Source organism: Pipistrellus kuhlii, unplaced genomic scaffold (genome assembly GCF_014108245.1).
Source record: "Pipistrellus kuhlii isolate mPipKuh1 unplaced genomic scaffold, mPipKuh1.p scaffold_m20_p_6, whole genome shotgun sequence".
In the NCBI taxonomy this organism is placed as follows: Eukaryota; Metazoa; Chordata; class Mammalia; order Chiroptera; family Vespertilionidae; genus Pipistrellus; species Pipistrellus kuhlii.
Genome location: NW_023425562.1, coordinates 58135449 through 58149065, shown reverse-complemented (window position 1 = coordinate 58149065; position 13617 = coordinate 58135449). Strand labels below are relative to the sequence as shown.

The window sequence follows — 13617 nt, the reverse complement described above, 5'->3', positions numbered from 1 at the left end:
AGGTTCAATGCATATGTGTGTAGAGGCAGCTGCGTGTAGGTGGAAGGGTGTGAAATAGTGTATCTGTGTGTGGGGGGGAGAGAGGGAGAGCAAGTATGTAAGGGGTATGTTTGTCTATATCTGCAAAAAGAGCAGGAAAGACTACCCCCAGTAAGGAGTAGGCCCTTTGAACACAATAGGTGGGAAACACTTAGAGACAGCCTCTTGCCCCAAAATGGCCAGACTAACACCTTCTCAGAAGTCAACAGAGGCCGCCTGAGGACCTGACCCAGGGCCCTAGAGCCAGGTGATACTGATTAATAATTCACATAGCTGAGCTTGGCATGGAGCCACGACAGGTGTCCTCTCCTACGGAACACACCTTCATCCATGTGGCCATGTCATCCAATTAAGCTCTGAGAAGCCCAGCAAAGGGCCAGAGGCAGTTCCAGGCCTATCCCGGAGGAGCTGGGGCTGGGCAGTGAGGGGCCCTAATCCCCAAGGGGTCTCTCCAGGACGAAGGCAAACCACCACAAAGGAGTGAGGGGACATCCCTTCCCGTCAAGGCAGGCACAGCCAGGCCACACCACCGCTCCCCCACCATCCTCTCACTCAAAAGAAGTGTAATAAACCACTCACACACACACACTCACACACCACACACAAACCACACACCAACACACACACACACTCTCACATACACCACACACACTCACACACACACACACACAAACACACACTCTCTCTCTCACACACACACACACACTCTCTCTCTCACATACACCACATGCACACACATTCACACACTCACACACACACTTACACACCACACACACACACACACATCTGAGAGGAAAAAAACAGGAGGAGCTGAGGAGCACAGGAAGGACAAGCCTCTTTTATTATCCCAAAATGCAAAGTATTGAAGGCACTTACAATAATAAGGTAGGAGGGGAGGTCAGAGAACAGAGGTAAATCAACAGGCCCCACCCTGGTCAGCACCCGGCATGGAGAGAAGGAAAAGCTACAGGACCAGGCCTGAAGCCAGTCAGGGTGTCTAGCTCTACAAAAGATACAAATCATTCTACAGAGGATTAGGAAATTAGGGGCACATGGCATCAAGAGGCAGGACTGGCAGTCACGAGTTAGTGGTTCTTTAAGGAACACACTCAGCAGGAACAAGGGGCCTCAGGTCCCCTGCTGGAAGAGGTCTCTGTACATCTCGATGAGACGAGCAGCTTCACGCTGTCCAGAGAGCAGAGCACCATGGGTGGTGGAGTAGTACTTGCGGTGGGTGGCCTCACCTGAGAACAGCACCTGCATGGGCTGGGAGGGAGGCAGGGAGATGAGGGTGGAGGAGCAAGAGAGGCCAAAGGTCTACCTATCTGCTCCAAAAATCCCCATCCATACTGTAAATCAGAGGTATGAGGATGCAGGTATTGCTGCTTCCACAGGATGAGGAGTTGCCCACCCCACCTGGCCACCTTCCCCTGCTTCTGCCCCAAACACCAGGCCTCAGTTCTGTCTGCCCTGGGGCTTTTAGAAATTCTGGCTCTGCAGTCTCAGAGGTTCACTCTGCCTCTTTACCAGTGAACTCAGGGAAAGCAGTTTAACCTCCCTACGTCTTGGTGTTCTCATCTGTAAAATGGGTTCATACCACTGCTTCTGAGGGTGGTTGGAAGGATTAAGTGAAATAATGTATCTAAAGCACTGAGAACCTGGAAGAACATAAGCACTCGATAAAGTTAGGTGGTAATTTAACAAACCTTTATGGAGCCCCTGTAAGGATCCAGGGACTGTTCTGGGCACTTGGAAGATAAAAGGTGACCAGGCTGCTGCTCTGAGGAGCTTCCTTGCTGGTGGGGAAGCCAGACACGAAACCCAATTATTAACGGTGTCATATGTGACGTGATGGGTGTCTGAGTGAGGCGCTGAGAGCCTAGAAAAGAGGCTCATGGCTGGGGGGACACACAAAGCTTCCCAACGACAGGACCTTCGGACTGCTTCTTGGAAAACGCTAGGCAAATAAACAGGCGAAGGGCGGCAGGAAGGAGGAAAGGGGGACAAAAAATGCACCAAAGCAGACCTTGTGCAGGGGACAGGGACAATTTTGGTATAGCCAGGCCTCAACCTCGAGAAAGCTGGGCTCCAGGCAAAACACAAGTGCTCACATCTTAAGCTTGAATTTGGACTTTCCCAGGGCTTTTCAAACTGAATGTGCAAAAGCACCAACTGGGGATTCTGGCGCAGTCAAGTTTTCAACTCAGCAGGTCTGGAGGGGACTGAGTCTGAATTTCTAACACATTCCCACGTGATGCTGGGGCTGCGGGTCCTCAGGCCACCCACTTGGAGCAGCGCAGCTTCAGCCCACCAACAAGGAGCACACAGAGTGGCTGGAACTGAAAGGGGGCGGGGGGGGGGGGGGGGCGGACTCATTATGGCAGAGGGCAAGCCGCCTACTCCCACAGCCATTCTCCTTTCTCTTCAGTAACAAAGCCCTGATTTTTAACAGGGTCCGCTGCCATCCAGAATAAAAATGATGTATCCCAGCCTCTCTTGCAGCTGGTATAGTCACGTGGCTACGTTCTGGCCAATCAGCTTCAGTGTCCTGTTGCTTAGAGACACTGATTCAGCCCCACGAGTCTCCCCGCCAGGCCCCCACCTTGCAATCTGAAATGCAGAGGGGGGAAGCAGCCTCTCGGACCACGGACCACGAGGAGGCCTTGAGGAGGAGGCAGGTTGCTAATGGTTTGAGGTCCTGACACCTACTTCGGGTTTCCTTTTGTGTGACGGAAGTAAACTTCTGTCTTGGTTAAGCCACAGCTATTTTTGTTTTGCTTTGCTTCTTAGGAGGGTGGCTGCCGCAGCAGTGAGGGCCTTGTCCTTCCTCCCGGGAGCACAGCCAGGGCGGGCACAACGCACCTTGCTGGTTGGTTGGCTCCACATTGGCGGATGGAGAGAGGCCAGTGGAAGCACCAATTCCACCAAAAAAAAAATTGTTTTACATGTCATTCTGTTGGGGTTTTAGCATTTATTGTGTGTGCAGAGAGGGACTCAGAAATACTTTATGGGAACAGAAATAGATATAATTCTTTCTCTCCTACTTGTTATCTTTCTCTATGTATTATTTATTATATAGTTGATATCATTTGGGGAAGAAGCGTTCTCGATTTTATATCCTAAAACATCTCGGCAGGTGGAGGGAAAACATGCTGGGAAACCTACTTTCATTGAATCAGTGCCCTCCCTCATAGCTTCCCGTGATGATAGAAATAGTCTGTAGCTGCATAATCTAACATGGTAGCCACCAGCCACAAGTGGCTACCGAACCTGAAATGTAGATAATGCAACTGGGGACCTAAAATTTTAATTTACTAATTTAAATTTTAATCAAGTGGAGTGACTAATGCCTACCATATTGGACAGCGCAGCATTTAAATGGCTATTTTTATAATCTCAAGAAAGCGTCTGATTCCATCTTTTCTTCCAGATGTTAAGTGCACAATTTCTTGTTTTCTCTTCCATTATACGAGGGGTTCCACCCCTGGCTCACCTGGCACCCCTTCGTGAACACACTTCCCCCTCCTCCACCTGGACAAACACATAAGCAGGATACACCACCAGCCCTCCCAGACCCTCCTGGCCCGCCCCGCGCACTCACCGCCGTCTTGGAGCTCTCCGTGTAGGGCAGGGGCTTGGCCAGCTTCTCCACGTCGGTGCCAGTTGAGCCCACCTGCGTGTACGAATAGGAGCCTCGGAAGTAAGGGTTGCTGCCCCAGGCAGAGCGCAGGATTCGCCGAGGCTTGGGAATGTTGGGGTTCCCTGTTGGAGAGTCAGAAGAGCAGAGAGGAAGGAGGATAAGAAACGGCCGCACAGACACCCTGAGTAGGCCACTCCCGCCCACCCTCGGGGGCCAGGCGGGCCGGGCTGCTGTGGAGAGGCCTGGGGGATGGAGGAGGGAGGCTGAGTTCAAGCTGTGCACCCCTCACCTCCTTGTGACCCCGGCAAACACCTCATCTCCCCAGGCCTTAATTTTCCTACCCAAGAAACATTCTAGATAAATCATGTTTCCTTCCAGCTGCAGGGGTTCTTGTGGGGCTTTCCCAGGACAGTGGCTGAAAGATGTTCTTCTAAAAGAATCCGACAGCAAAACACAAATCCACCTCTTAGCAAGGCAACGGATGGGATGCAGGCAATCTGAGGTTTTGCGGTGACATCCCAGTTTTTACCATCAGCCCTTAGAAGAAACACAGAGCCTATGGTTTTGAGTGTCTCAGGTTCCAGCCAGGGGGAGAGAGCCCACAATTTAGGAGCCCAAGGCTGAGACGTGGCAGCCGTGGCAGCTCTCCCAGTGGCCGTGCCACCTCAGTTTCACAATCTGTGGAGAGGAGAGCGGCCACAGGGTTCATGGGATGCAGAGGGTCTGGCAGGGGATGGCGGGTGGCTGGAGGGGAAAGTAGATGGCTGGGACAGGCGGGTGGCTTGGGACAGGCAGATGGCTTGGGACAGGCGGGTGGCTGGGGACAGTCAAATGGCTGGGGACAGGCAGATGGCTTGGGAGAGGCGAGTGGCTTGGGATGGGCGGGTGGCTTGGGATGGGCGGGTGGCTGGGGACGGGCGGGTGGCTGGGGGTGGAGGCGGGTGGCTGGAGGGGCAAGTGGGTGGCTGGGGCAGGATGGGTGGCTGGGGGCAGGATGGGTGGGTGAGGAGAGGCGGGGGGGACAGGTGGGGGCTGGAGGGTAGGCAGCGGGGCAGCGGGACCCGGGCGGCACCTGTGAACTGCCGCAGCATCTCGGTGCAGATCTCGGCCACCGCCTCGTCGTCGAACTTCTCCATGACGAGGGCCTCCTCCCCGCAGATCCAGCCGCTCAGCACGTGGCCGTAGCGCTCGGGCGGGTAGAGCACGTCGAAGCCGCAGATCTTGCGGTACCAGAGCTCGGGCGGGTAGGTGAGGGTGCGGCTCTCCGCCTCGTCCTCCCACACGAACTGGAGGCTGTTGCACTCGGGGCCCCAGAAGGGCTCCTCGAACTCCAGGAAGATCTTGTCGGTGGTGCCGATGCCCAGGCGGTGGATGGCGGCCACCTTCTCGGCGGGCAGCGCCGGGCGGAAGAGGCTGGCGTGCTGCTTCTTGAGCACGCCCAGCGACACGGTCACGATGACGTGGTCCGCCGGGATCACCTCGCAGTCCTCGCACTCCACCAGCACCGGCCAGCGCGCGTCCTCGTCCGGCCCGCGCCCCTGCGGCTCCCCGCCGCCCGGGCCGCCCTCGCCCGCGTCCTGGTTGTGGTCACCCTCTCCGCGGGGCTCGATCTCGGGGCCCCGGGGGCGGCCCAAGGCCTGGTCCCAGTGCACGCAGCGGACGGCCTTGCCCAGCTGGATGACGTGGGCCGGGATGCCCTCCGCCAGCAGCTCCACAACCCGCATGAAGCCCGAGGGGATGATGTGGTGTGCGCCCGGGATCTCCGTCCACTCCCCGAAGGCGCTCAGGGACACCTCGTCCATGCTGTGCGAGCTGCTCTCGCAGCTCTCCACCTGCGGGAAGAGCCAGAGAGGAGCCAGGTGACTCCCAGGGCTGGGCAAGGGGAGGTCAGGGCTGGAGCTCCGGGTGGCGTGCCCTCCTCGGGCCCAGATTCCCCCCAGAATGGTCTTCCTCGCTCTTGGCACCTGAGCTCCCGCCGCCAGGCAAAGGTACCTTCAGGTACTGCTGGATCATGGCGAGCTTCAGGCGCTTGGTGGCCTCCGTGTCCTCAGGGTCATTCCTGATGCGGTTGCGCACCTCCTCCCGGGTGAACACCCCCACGCTGTTCTGACTCTCAGCATTGACTGGTTTACCATTCCGGAAGAACTCCTGGGTCAAGTTATAGACCTGCCGGAGAGACCCGACCCGGCTGAAGACACACCCCTTCGTCTCCCCTCCATCTCATACCCAAAGGCCCAACACTTGCCCAGATGCCCCCAGATAGGCCACGCCCACGACCCCTCTTCCCTTGATGCCTCAAGGGGGTGCTCATACTGCACTGAGACTCAACAGGCTCCTGGTGCAGGGATGGCAAGCTCCCGTGGGCAGCCAGCCTCCTCCAGACGCCGCCCTCTAAGGCCGCCTGGGCTTGTGAGGGCGCTGAGTGGGCCCCGGAGGCTCTGTTGCTGGGCCCCTGCTTAGTACAGTGAAATGTCTGGTGCCTGTACAGTGTGCGGGAAAGGACCCACCCCTCATGGGTTCTACGTGGCCACGCCAACAACCCACTTTAGAACCTAGACCTGCACACTTTTCTCTTTTCCAAGAACCAAATGCACAAACCGCTTCTCTGTCACCCCTGCCCAAGCTTGTCTGCTTCGCTCTCTCCCAAGAGGGCAGGCACTCTGGGGCAGTGGCCTGGCCAGTATTTTGAGGGAGAGGGAGCAGAAGGGGCTCTGAAGTGTGCCTGGCTCTGCTCAGAGCCACTCAAGGTGCTCTCTTTACTGTGGGCCTCAGACTCAGGTAAGGAAGATACCATGCTGGGGCGGGGCATGTGGAGGGCAGGGAGGCCCCAGGGTGCCAAGGAATGGAAATGCATTGCACGGGCATATTTTGTCAAGAACGTCAACCCACATCTCATCAACAGAAAGAAATGAACAACCCCCCTGCCGAAACCGGTTTGGCTCAATGGATAGAGCGTCGGCTTGGGGACTGAAAGGTCCCGGGTTCGATTCCGGTCAAGGGCATGTACCTTGGTTGTGGGCATATCCCCAGTAGGGGGTGTGCAAGAGGCAGCTGATCGATGACTCTCTCTCTCATCGATGTTTCTAACTCTCTCTCTCCCTTCCTCTCTGTACAAAATCAATAAAAATGTTTAAAAAAAAAAAAAAAGAAAGAAAGAAATGAACAACCCTGGTCTTCTGCCTTCCTGCCTTGGTGGTGTATCACCCCCATCAAACACGGGGCAGGTCTCTCTGAGGAAAGGAAGCCAGTCCTGGAGCAGGCATGGGATCCCCCAAAAGGCAAGGCTTCAGCCCCAACATTCACCAGCAAACATTCACTGGGCTCTTTGCCAGACACAGGTTGTAAACGTGAACTAGACAGACAGTCCTAAACCCCTGCCCTAAAGCTGGAGAGACATCATAAAATGTGCTGTGACAGGAAAGAGCCCAGGATCTGTGAGATCAACCCAGACAACCGTGGACAGTCAGGATCGAGTCAGGCTGGCAGTGGGAGGGAAAGGAAAGGCACTTCGGGACCAAAGAAACAGCATATTCAAAGAGAAAGAGAGGAAGAAGGGGGAGAGAACTTAAGATGCATGGTGCTAAAAGTGGTTCCGTGCTGCCGGAGTGAACAGCACGGAAAGAGAGCACTGTGGAAAGGCAGGCAGGAGCTCAGCATGAGGGCCTAAGGGGCTTGTCCAGGACTCTGGACTTTATCCAAGGCCCTGGCATCACTGACAGGTTGTGAGCATAACCACATGCCCACTCTCCCTCCCGGAACACTGGAAATGCAGGCTCCCCGGGCAAACACCTGGGGCTGATGCCTGTTAATGGCGTGCTTCCCTTCCTAAAGGGAATCTGAGTGTGGCCAAACACACATCCATGGGGATGAGTCTGCCCTTTAACGCAGCCCTGGCTTAGACTTCCGGGCAGCAGGGGGGAGGAAGGAAGGTGGCATTGCCCACTCCCAACCATGTATCTCCACATGAGACATAAACACGAATTAAATGCCTCTGAAGTATAAAATATAAAGAAGTAAATGAGTTGAATTGTTTATTTTTCCTCCCTTCAGTCACAAGATGCTGGGTGTTTGGCCTTAACTAGAATTCTCAGCAAATTCCTCACCCAGTACTACTGCCAAGGGGTCAGGCTCTCAACTTGCCTCCTCCTCCCTGGGTTTGTCCTGTGGGTGATAACCAACATGGTACCCACCCAGGCCTTACCTTACGTTGACTAGAGGCCAAAATGCCAGCTGAGTAACAAATTCAGTCTCTCTACATGACTTTTCTCCAGCGAGGACGGCCTTAACTGAATATGGGTTTTTCATATGGGTACAGTCTCCTGACCTGGGTCAAATGTCATCCAAGGGAAATGAGACAAGCATATAATAGCTAATACTCACCCCAATTCTTATTAAGCACTTTTCATCGGGATCTCATTTAGTCCTCATGACACTATAAAGTAGGTATAACTATGTCCATTTTACAGATGAGGAAAGTAAGGCTCAGAGAGGCTCACTAACTTGCCTGAGATTATACAGCTAATAAACGGTTGAACTGGTATTTGAACCAAGGGAGTCTCGCTCCAGAGAGTGAGCTCTCTGCTACTGCAACTCACTTATTTGTTAACAAATATAATGCACTCAAATGAGAAGCCCTTCAAAGTCATCACCTTTGGAGGGAGGCTGCCTGTCTGCTAGGAACCCACCCTCAGGCAGGGCTTCACGTGCTTAGAGCGCACTATTCTAGAACAGCCTCCAGCACTGGATAACAACCACACCGGGAAACCTATCTCCAGACCTCATGGTTAGCACCCTTTCCTTCTCACAGAAAGCAGCACCACCCAGACTAATAACCCACCTTATCCACCTTACTTTCTACAACTTACACTCTTCATTTTCAAAAATCAAGCCCACAGCAGAAATGGATGGTGATCTATTTTTTTAAGGGTTTAAAAGAACAAGTCAGTCACGGACCCTGAAGGTCATTCTCAAAAGGCATCCATGCTTGAAATACTCACAATCAGAGCATGACTGATTCCCGGTAGACCAGGAAGTTCCATTTTGAAGAATACTAGTTCTTATCTACTCGTTAATAATTCAGTCTCTTTGCACATGAGTGAAAACACATAATACCATGGGATTGCACACAACATACCTTGTGGGTGCACACACACTGAGCCAGCCTCCCTGAGCAGGAACTACCCCAAAACAAAGGTCACATCTCCTTCCCCATGCCCGTAGAAAATGTACAATAGGTGTTTGTTGGCCAATTTATGGACCTAGAGTGAAGGGTTATTATACTATAAACACAAGGTATCAGAAAACAAGGCCTACTTGTTACTTGCTTGTCCAGTGCAGTTCACAGCACCACTGAAAGATACTAAAAATATTGACATATTTTTAAAAACCTGATAAGACAACGATGTGTGTCACTTCTATCCAACACTAGACTGGAGACACTGGCCAGTGCAATATGGCAAGAAAAATAAATAGTCTTAGTCTGTGCTGTTCAATACAGTAGCCACTAAATAGTTAAATATTTACTTACTCAATTTTACTACTACATTGCAAAAGCCCAAGAGCCACATGTGGCTAGTGACTACAATACTGGATAGTACAGGTATAAAACATCTCCATTATTGTAGAAAGTTCTATTAGGCAATGCGGGTCTGAGGCTTAGAAAGGAAAAAATAAAATTCTCATCTACTTTTGTATAGAATTATATACATAAAATTCCAAAACATTATTAGAATACAAATTAATATAGCATATTAACAGATATAGCATTAGAATGAAAATAATAATTTACCAAGGCAGTTGAAATCAATATGTAAAATCAGTTATAGTTCTAAATGCCAGGAACAACTAGAAAATAAAATTAAATTACCATTTACAAGAGTATCCAAAAGCAATAACAACAATCACTGCCTAAGTACCTAGTAACAATCTAATAAAAGATGTTTAAGGCCTTTCTGGAGAAATATTTAATCAGGTGTACCAATAATCTCTTAACTAGTAGTTCTCCACTCATCATCTTCATTCTATCCACAAATTGTCCTGATATTCCAAGTGCAGGGCCCAGAGAGTGTGCAAGGACATGGCCAGGATCTTAAAAGACTTCCTGCACACTGCCAGGGGATTCCCTGCCCCCCACTCTGTGCCTAGCTGGCCTGTTAACACCTCACCTCGTTGTATAAATCGCTGAATTCCTCAACCACGTCCTTGGGGACCCTGCGGCCACGGTTGGTAAGGTAGCAGGCCACGCCATTCTTGGAGTAGAGGCTGATGCGGCCCACGCTGCGCTCCCCATCCGTTGTCTCCTCCAGAAGGCCATTGGCTTCTGCTAGATGATAGATGGGGTTCCCCTGGGAGCCATGGATCCAGGTGGCTCCCAGCTCAAAGGTCGCGTGTCCTGGCGGTGACAACAGGAAGACCTCAGAGCGGCAGGGATTTCTTCAGGGAGGGCCAGAACACTGCCTCACCCTCCTTCTTCCAGGAGAATCACTTCCCCCCCCCCCCCCCCACAAAAGGCAAGTTGGGGATTAGGGTCCCCCTCTGGCAACCAACCCAAGTTTTCAGTGAAAATATCCCAGTGAAACTGTATGTGGCACAAAATGGATTCCACTTTATAGCTGAGATAACTGCTACTGAATGACTCAGTGATGTGCCCCAGAGTCACCACGCTGGACTAATTAGAAGTGGGTAGACCAGAGGACACCAAAAGCTGAAAACTCAGTGTCCTGCTTCTATGGGTTCCTGGTGGGCACTGAGGGCATTTTTCACTAATCAACCTTTAGAGCCTCAGGCTTGAGGCTCCCTAAGAATCTTGCCTGGTATTAGCTCCCAATAGGGACAGAATGGAGCCAGCATCCTGGATATCCCGCTAAACCTGGGGACCCTCCTCAGGGCAAAGCAGGGAGCTCCGGGTCACACAGCCACTGGGAGGTGATGCCCAGGAATATGGTACCCTTCCTGGCTCCAGACACTCAGCAAAAACAGGAACAAGGGGAGTAGCTCGAGGTCAGCTGAAAGGTCAGTGCCACAGCCCTATCCACCAGGCTCTGCCAGCAGGTGGGGCAGCCCAAAGCAGGTCCCAGTCTGAGGATATTTCCCATCCTCTCCCACGTGCTTCTCCGCCTGTGTCATCCTCGCTACACCGCTGCATCCAAAGAGTTCCAGTTACTATCTCCAGGTCTACACACAGTGTCCCCGGGGCCTCTCGTCCTTGACCCCCCGCTCTTATCACTGAGATTCACAGCTACCGTCTCACACCGCAGCTAGCCCAACTGCAGCCTGGGCTTTCCGCCCTGGGAGTCAGCACACACAACACATGCACATATGCCCTTGCCTGGACACGCGCTCCCCTCTCCTGGCAGGTCTGCCTTGGTGTTCCTCACATATATCATTCCACAAGTGTCACTTCGTCCTTCTCACTGCTATCCAACTTCCCCCGACACCTGAGACCCACCCAACCTCCCTCTCACAGGGAAGGCTTCCTGCCCACAGGCTCCTGAAGCCTACCTCTTCCTCCTCACTCGCTGTACCATCATTTCACTGCTCCCAGCTGTCAGCTACCACTGAGATTGGGCTGTCTGCCCTCCCTTCTTCTGCTTCCATCTCAGACACTGAATGTCTTATCAGGACTCAAGAACCACAAATGTGGCAGCCCCTTCTCTAAGACTCTAGGCCAGCCAATCAGGTGTTAAGCAAAAAGTCCCACCCTTCCCTGCTGGCTATCCCCACATTTACAAGTGCCTTGGATGCACTTTCATCCTTACTGCTAACATCCTCTCCTGTGTGTGCCAGGGGACAACGGATGCAACCTCATGTGTGCTATCCAGTAAATGCTATAGGGAAAGCCTCCTAAGGTGGTCAGAGTCTCCGAAAGAAGAAAGTACCCAGGTGTCTTCAATCTCTGCTTATTCCATGCCTGACCACCTATTTCTCTCGCCCATCCATCAGAAGTGGACACACAGAATCTTCTTGGCCTTGCTGCCCAAGAGGGAACAGTCACAGACACAAAATCCTATGGTCAATACAGCCCAGGGTGCATGGTCCCTACCTGCTCAGTCTCTCCATGGCCAGACCCCTGGCTGGGAAGCCCTGGCCTCCAATGGCATTTCAGGCAAGTCCCCATCTTTTAGAATCCATGGCGTAAGTCTCTTACCGGCTGCTTTCTCCAGAGTTTTCATCACTCTGCATCCTGGACAGACCCTTTTCCCAGAGACCTGCCATAACCCACAAGGAAGTCCAAAATCCCCTTGCACCTCCACTGCCCTGAGTTTCTGTTGTCCCAGCTAACTCTCGGTCCTGATACACTAATTCACACTCAAAAGTTAATAAATAGAAGCTCACAGAATTCTCCTTTTTTGTGAAACAGAAACTGGTCCATCCACTGCTAAGAGCGCTGGGTTCTGGGCATCCCTCCCTCCTAAACACTGAATCCTAGGTCCTGTTCCAAAAACGGAGGCCAGAACCCTGTCCTGCCTACCTCAGAGGGCTACGGGGAGGACAAAGGGAGCTTTTGGAAAACATCCGGACAGCATGCATGGTGAAATAACTCCCCCCGGAGAAGCTGCTAAATGAATGAGATTTCAGGCAAGGCCAAGGCACTGGGGGAAAAGAAGTGACTTTGGGAGGTAGCAGGGCCAAGGTGGCACTCACCGAGTTTCACACTCTCCACACGGCCCCCAATGCGGCTAGAAGCCTCAAGCACAGTGACATCCGTGAAGCCCTGCTCCAGAAGGGCTTTGGTTGCAGCCAGGCCAGCCAAACCGGCACCGATCACTACCACGCGAGGCTGTCCCCTTCTCCGTAGGCCACGACTGAGAGGGTCATCCGCACTGTCGCCACTGGATTCACAACTTTGCATACCGTCCGCACTCGCCTCCTAGGAACCTGCAGGGAACAGGAATGTCACAGTCACCTACTATCCCTTCACTCCCCACCTGCCCCAAGGGGCATTCACGGGCTCTGCTCTCAAGGGGAGACCTCGAGCCCTCCCTGTCCTCCTCAAGGACCTGGAAATAAAAGCCATCTCCAAAGGATGTGGACAGGGAAGAAGAGACACGGAGAGGGAAAGAAGAAGGAAGGGGTGCATTGTGGGCCCTCACCAGCAAGCAGGACAGCTGGGGGCCCACCTGGAGCCCCTGAAAGCCACCAATCCCATCCAAAACCTATCAGGCACGACCTCTGTCCAAAGCTGAGAAACAAGAGCCCATCGAGGAGAGAATGACCAAGAAGGTCAAAGTCAAGAGAAACTGCCTGGCACTGGACCAACTGGGCCAGCACAGCTGCTGTGGTCCAGCCCCCACCAAACTGAGGATGCTCACACTGACCCCAGGATGCTCGCATGGACTTCCGGATGCTCACACCAACCCCAGATTCTCTCCCTCTACTCTCCCTCCCTTCCTAGTTCTTCCCTCGCACTCTCTCTTTCTTGCCCCTTCTCCTCTTCTCTGGATTTCTGTTGCTCTTTTCACAGCCTCAGGGAGGTGGCAATTTGGTGGGCAGGACCTAGTCCCGCCTCCCCCCCAAAAAATGCCACGAGGCCGGTCCTGGATGAGCCTCTGCTATTCCGGGTAGACCTCTGGGTGTTTTCCCCCAGCCATCCAGCCCCTCCGTCACCACAAAGCAGCAAGGAGCCCAGGAAACAGTGAACCGTGAGGACCCGTGGCACCAGAGGCCAGACATCAAATTGACAGTTACACTGAGCCAGCTTGCTCGGAGACGCCAGGCGCGGGAGCTGACGGCCAGGAGGCGAAGGGGTCCCTGAATCTGGCCCGAGGGCTGGGAGCGGCTACCTCCCTCTTCCCAGAGTGACCACAAAGGTCTGAAGGTGTCCGTGGGGTGCTTCCCTGGCCCGAGCACCTTAGATTCCAGGGGCAGGTTTCAGCGGCAGGAGTTGCAGACTCCAATGGTGTCCGGGACGTAACAACAGGGTGCAAATACAGGCGGAA

General features: G+C 53.2%; 1 protein-coding gene across 6 annotated transcripts in view; it reads right to left on the bottom strand.

Moving 5' to 3' along the window:
• Positions 1-850: 850 nt before the first annotated feature.
• SMOX (spermine oxidase) overlaps positions 851-13617 on the bottom strand; it is a 39092-nt gene continuing 26325 nt past the window's right edge. For 2 of the 6 annotated variants that reach the window (XM_036418483.1, XM_045574268.1), the window contains exons 2-8: positions 12323-12556; positions 9844-10070; positions 5672-5845; positions 4752-5511; positions 3641-3801; positions 1746-1835; positions 851-1305 (exon numbers count right to left, since the gene is read on the bottom strand). In XM_036418483.1, the coding sequence (XP_036274376.1) occupies positions 1168-1305; positions 1746-1835; positions 3641-3801; positions 4752-5511; positions 5672-5845; positions 9844-10070; positions 12323-12530 (1758 nt within the window). In that variant the 5' untranslated portion in view covers positions 12531-12556 and the 3' untranslated portion in view covers positions 851-1167. The remainder of the gene's footprint in view (positions 1306-1745; positions 1836-3640; positions 3802-4751; positions 5512-5671; positions 5846-9843; positions 10071-12322; positions 12557-13617) is intronic. The other 4 variants (XM_036418486.1, XM_036418487.1, XM_036418484.1 and 1 more) reach the window with 4 other exon arrangements.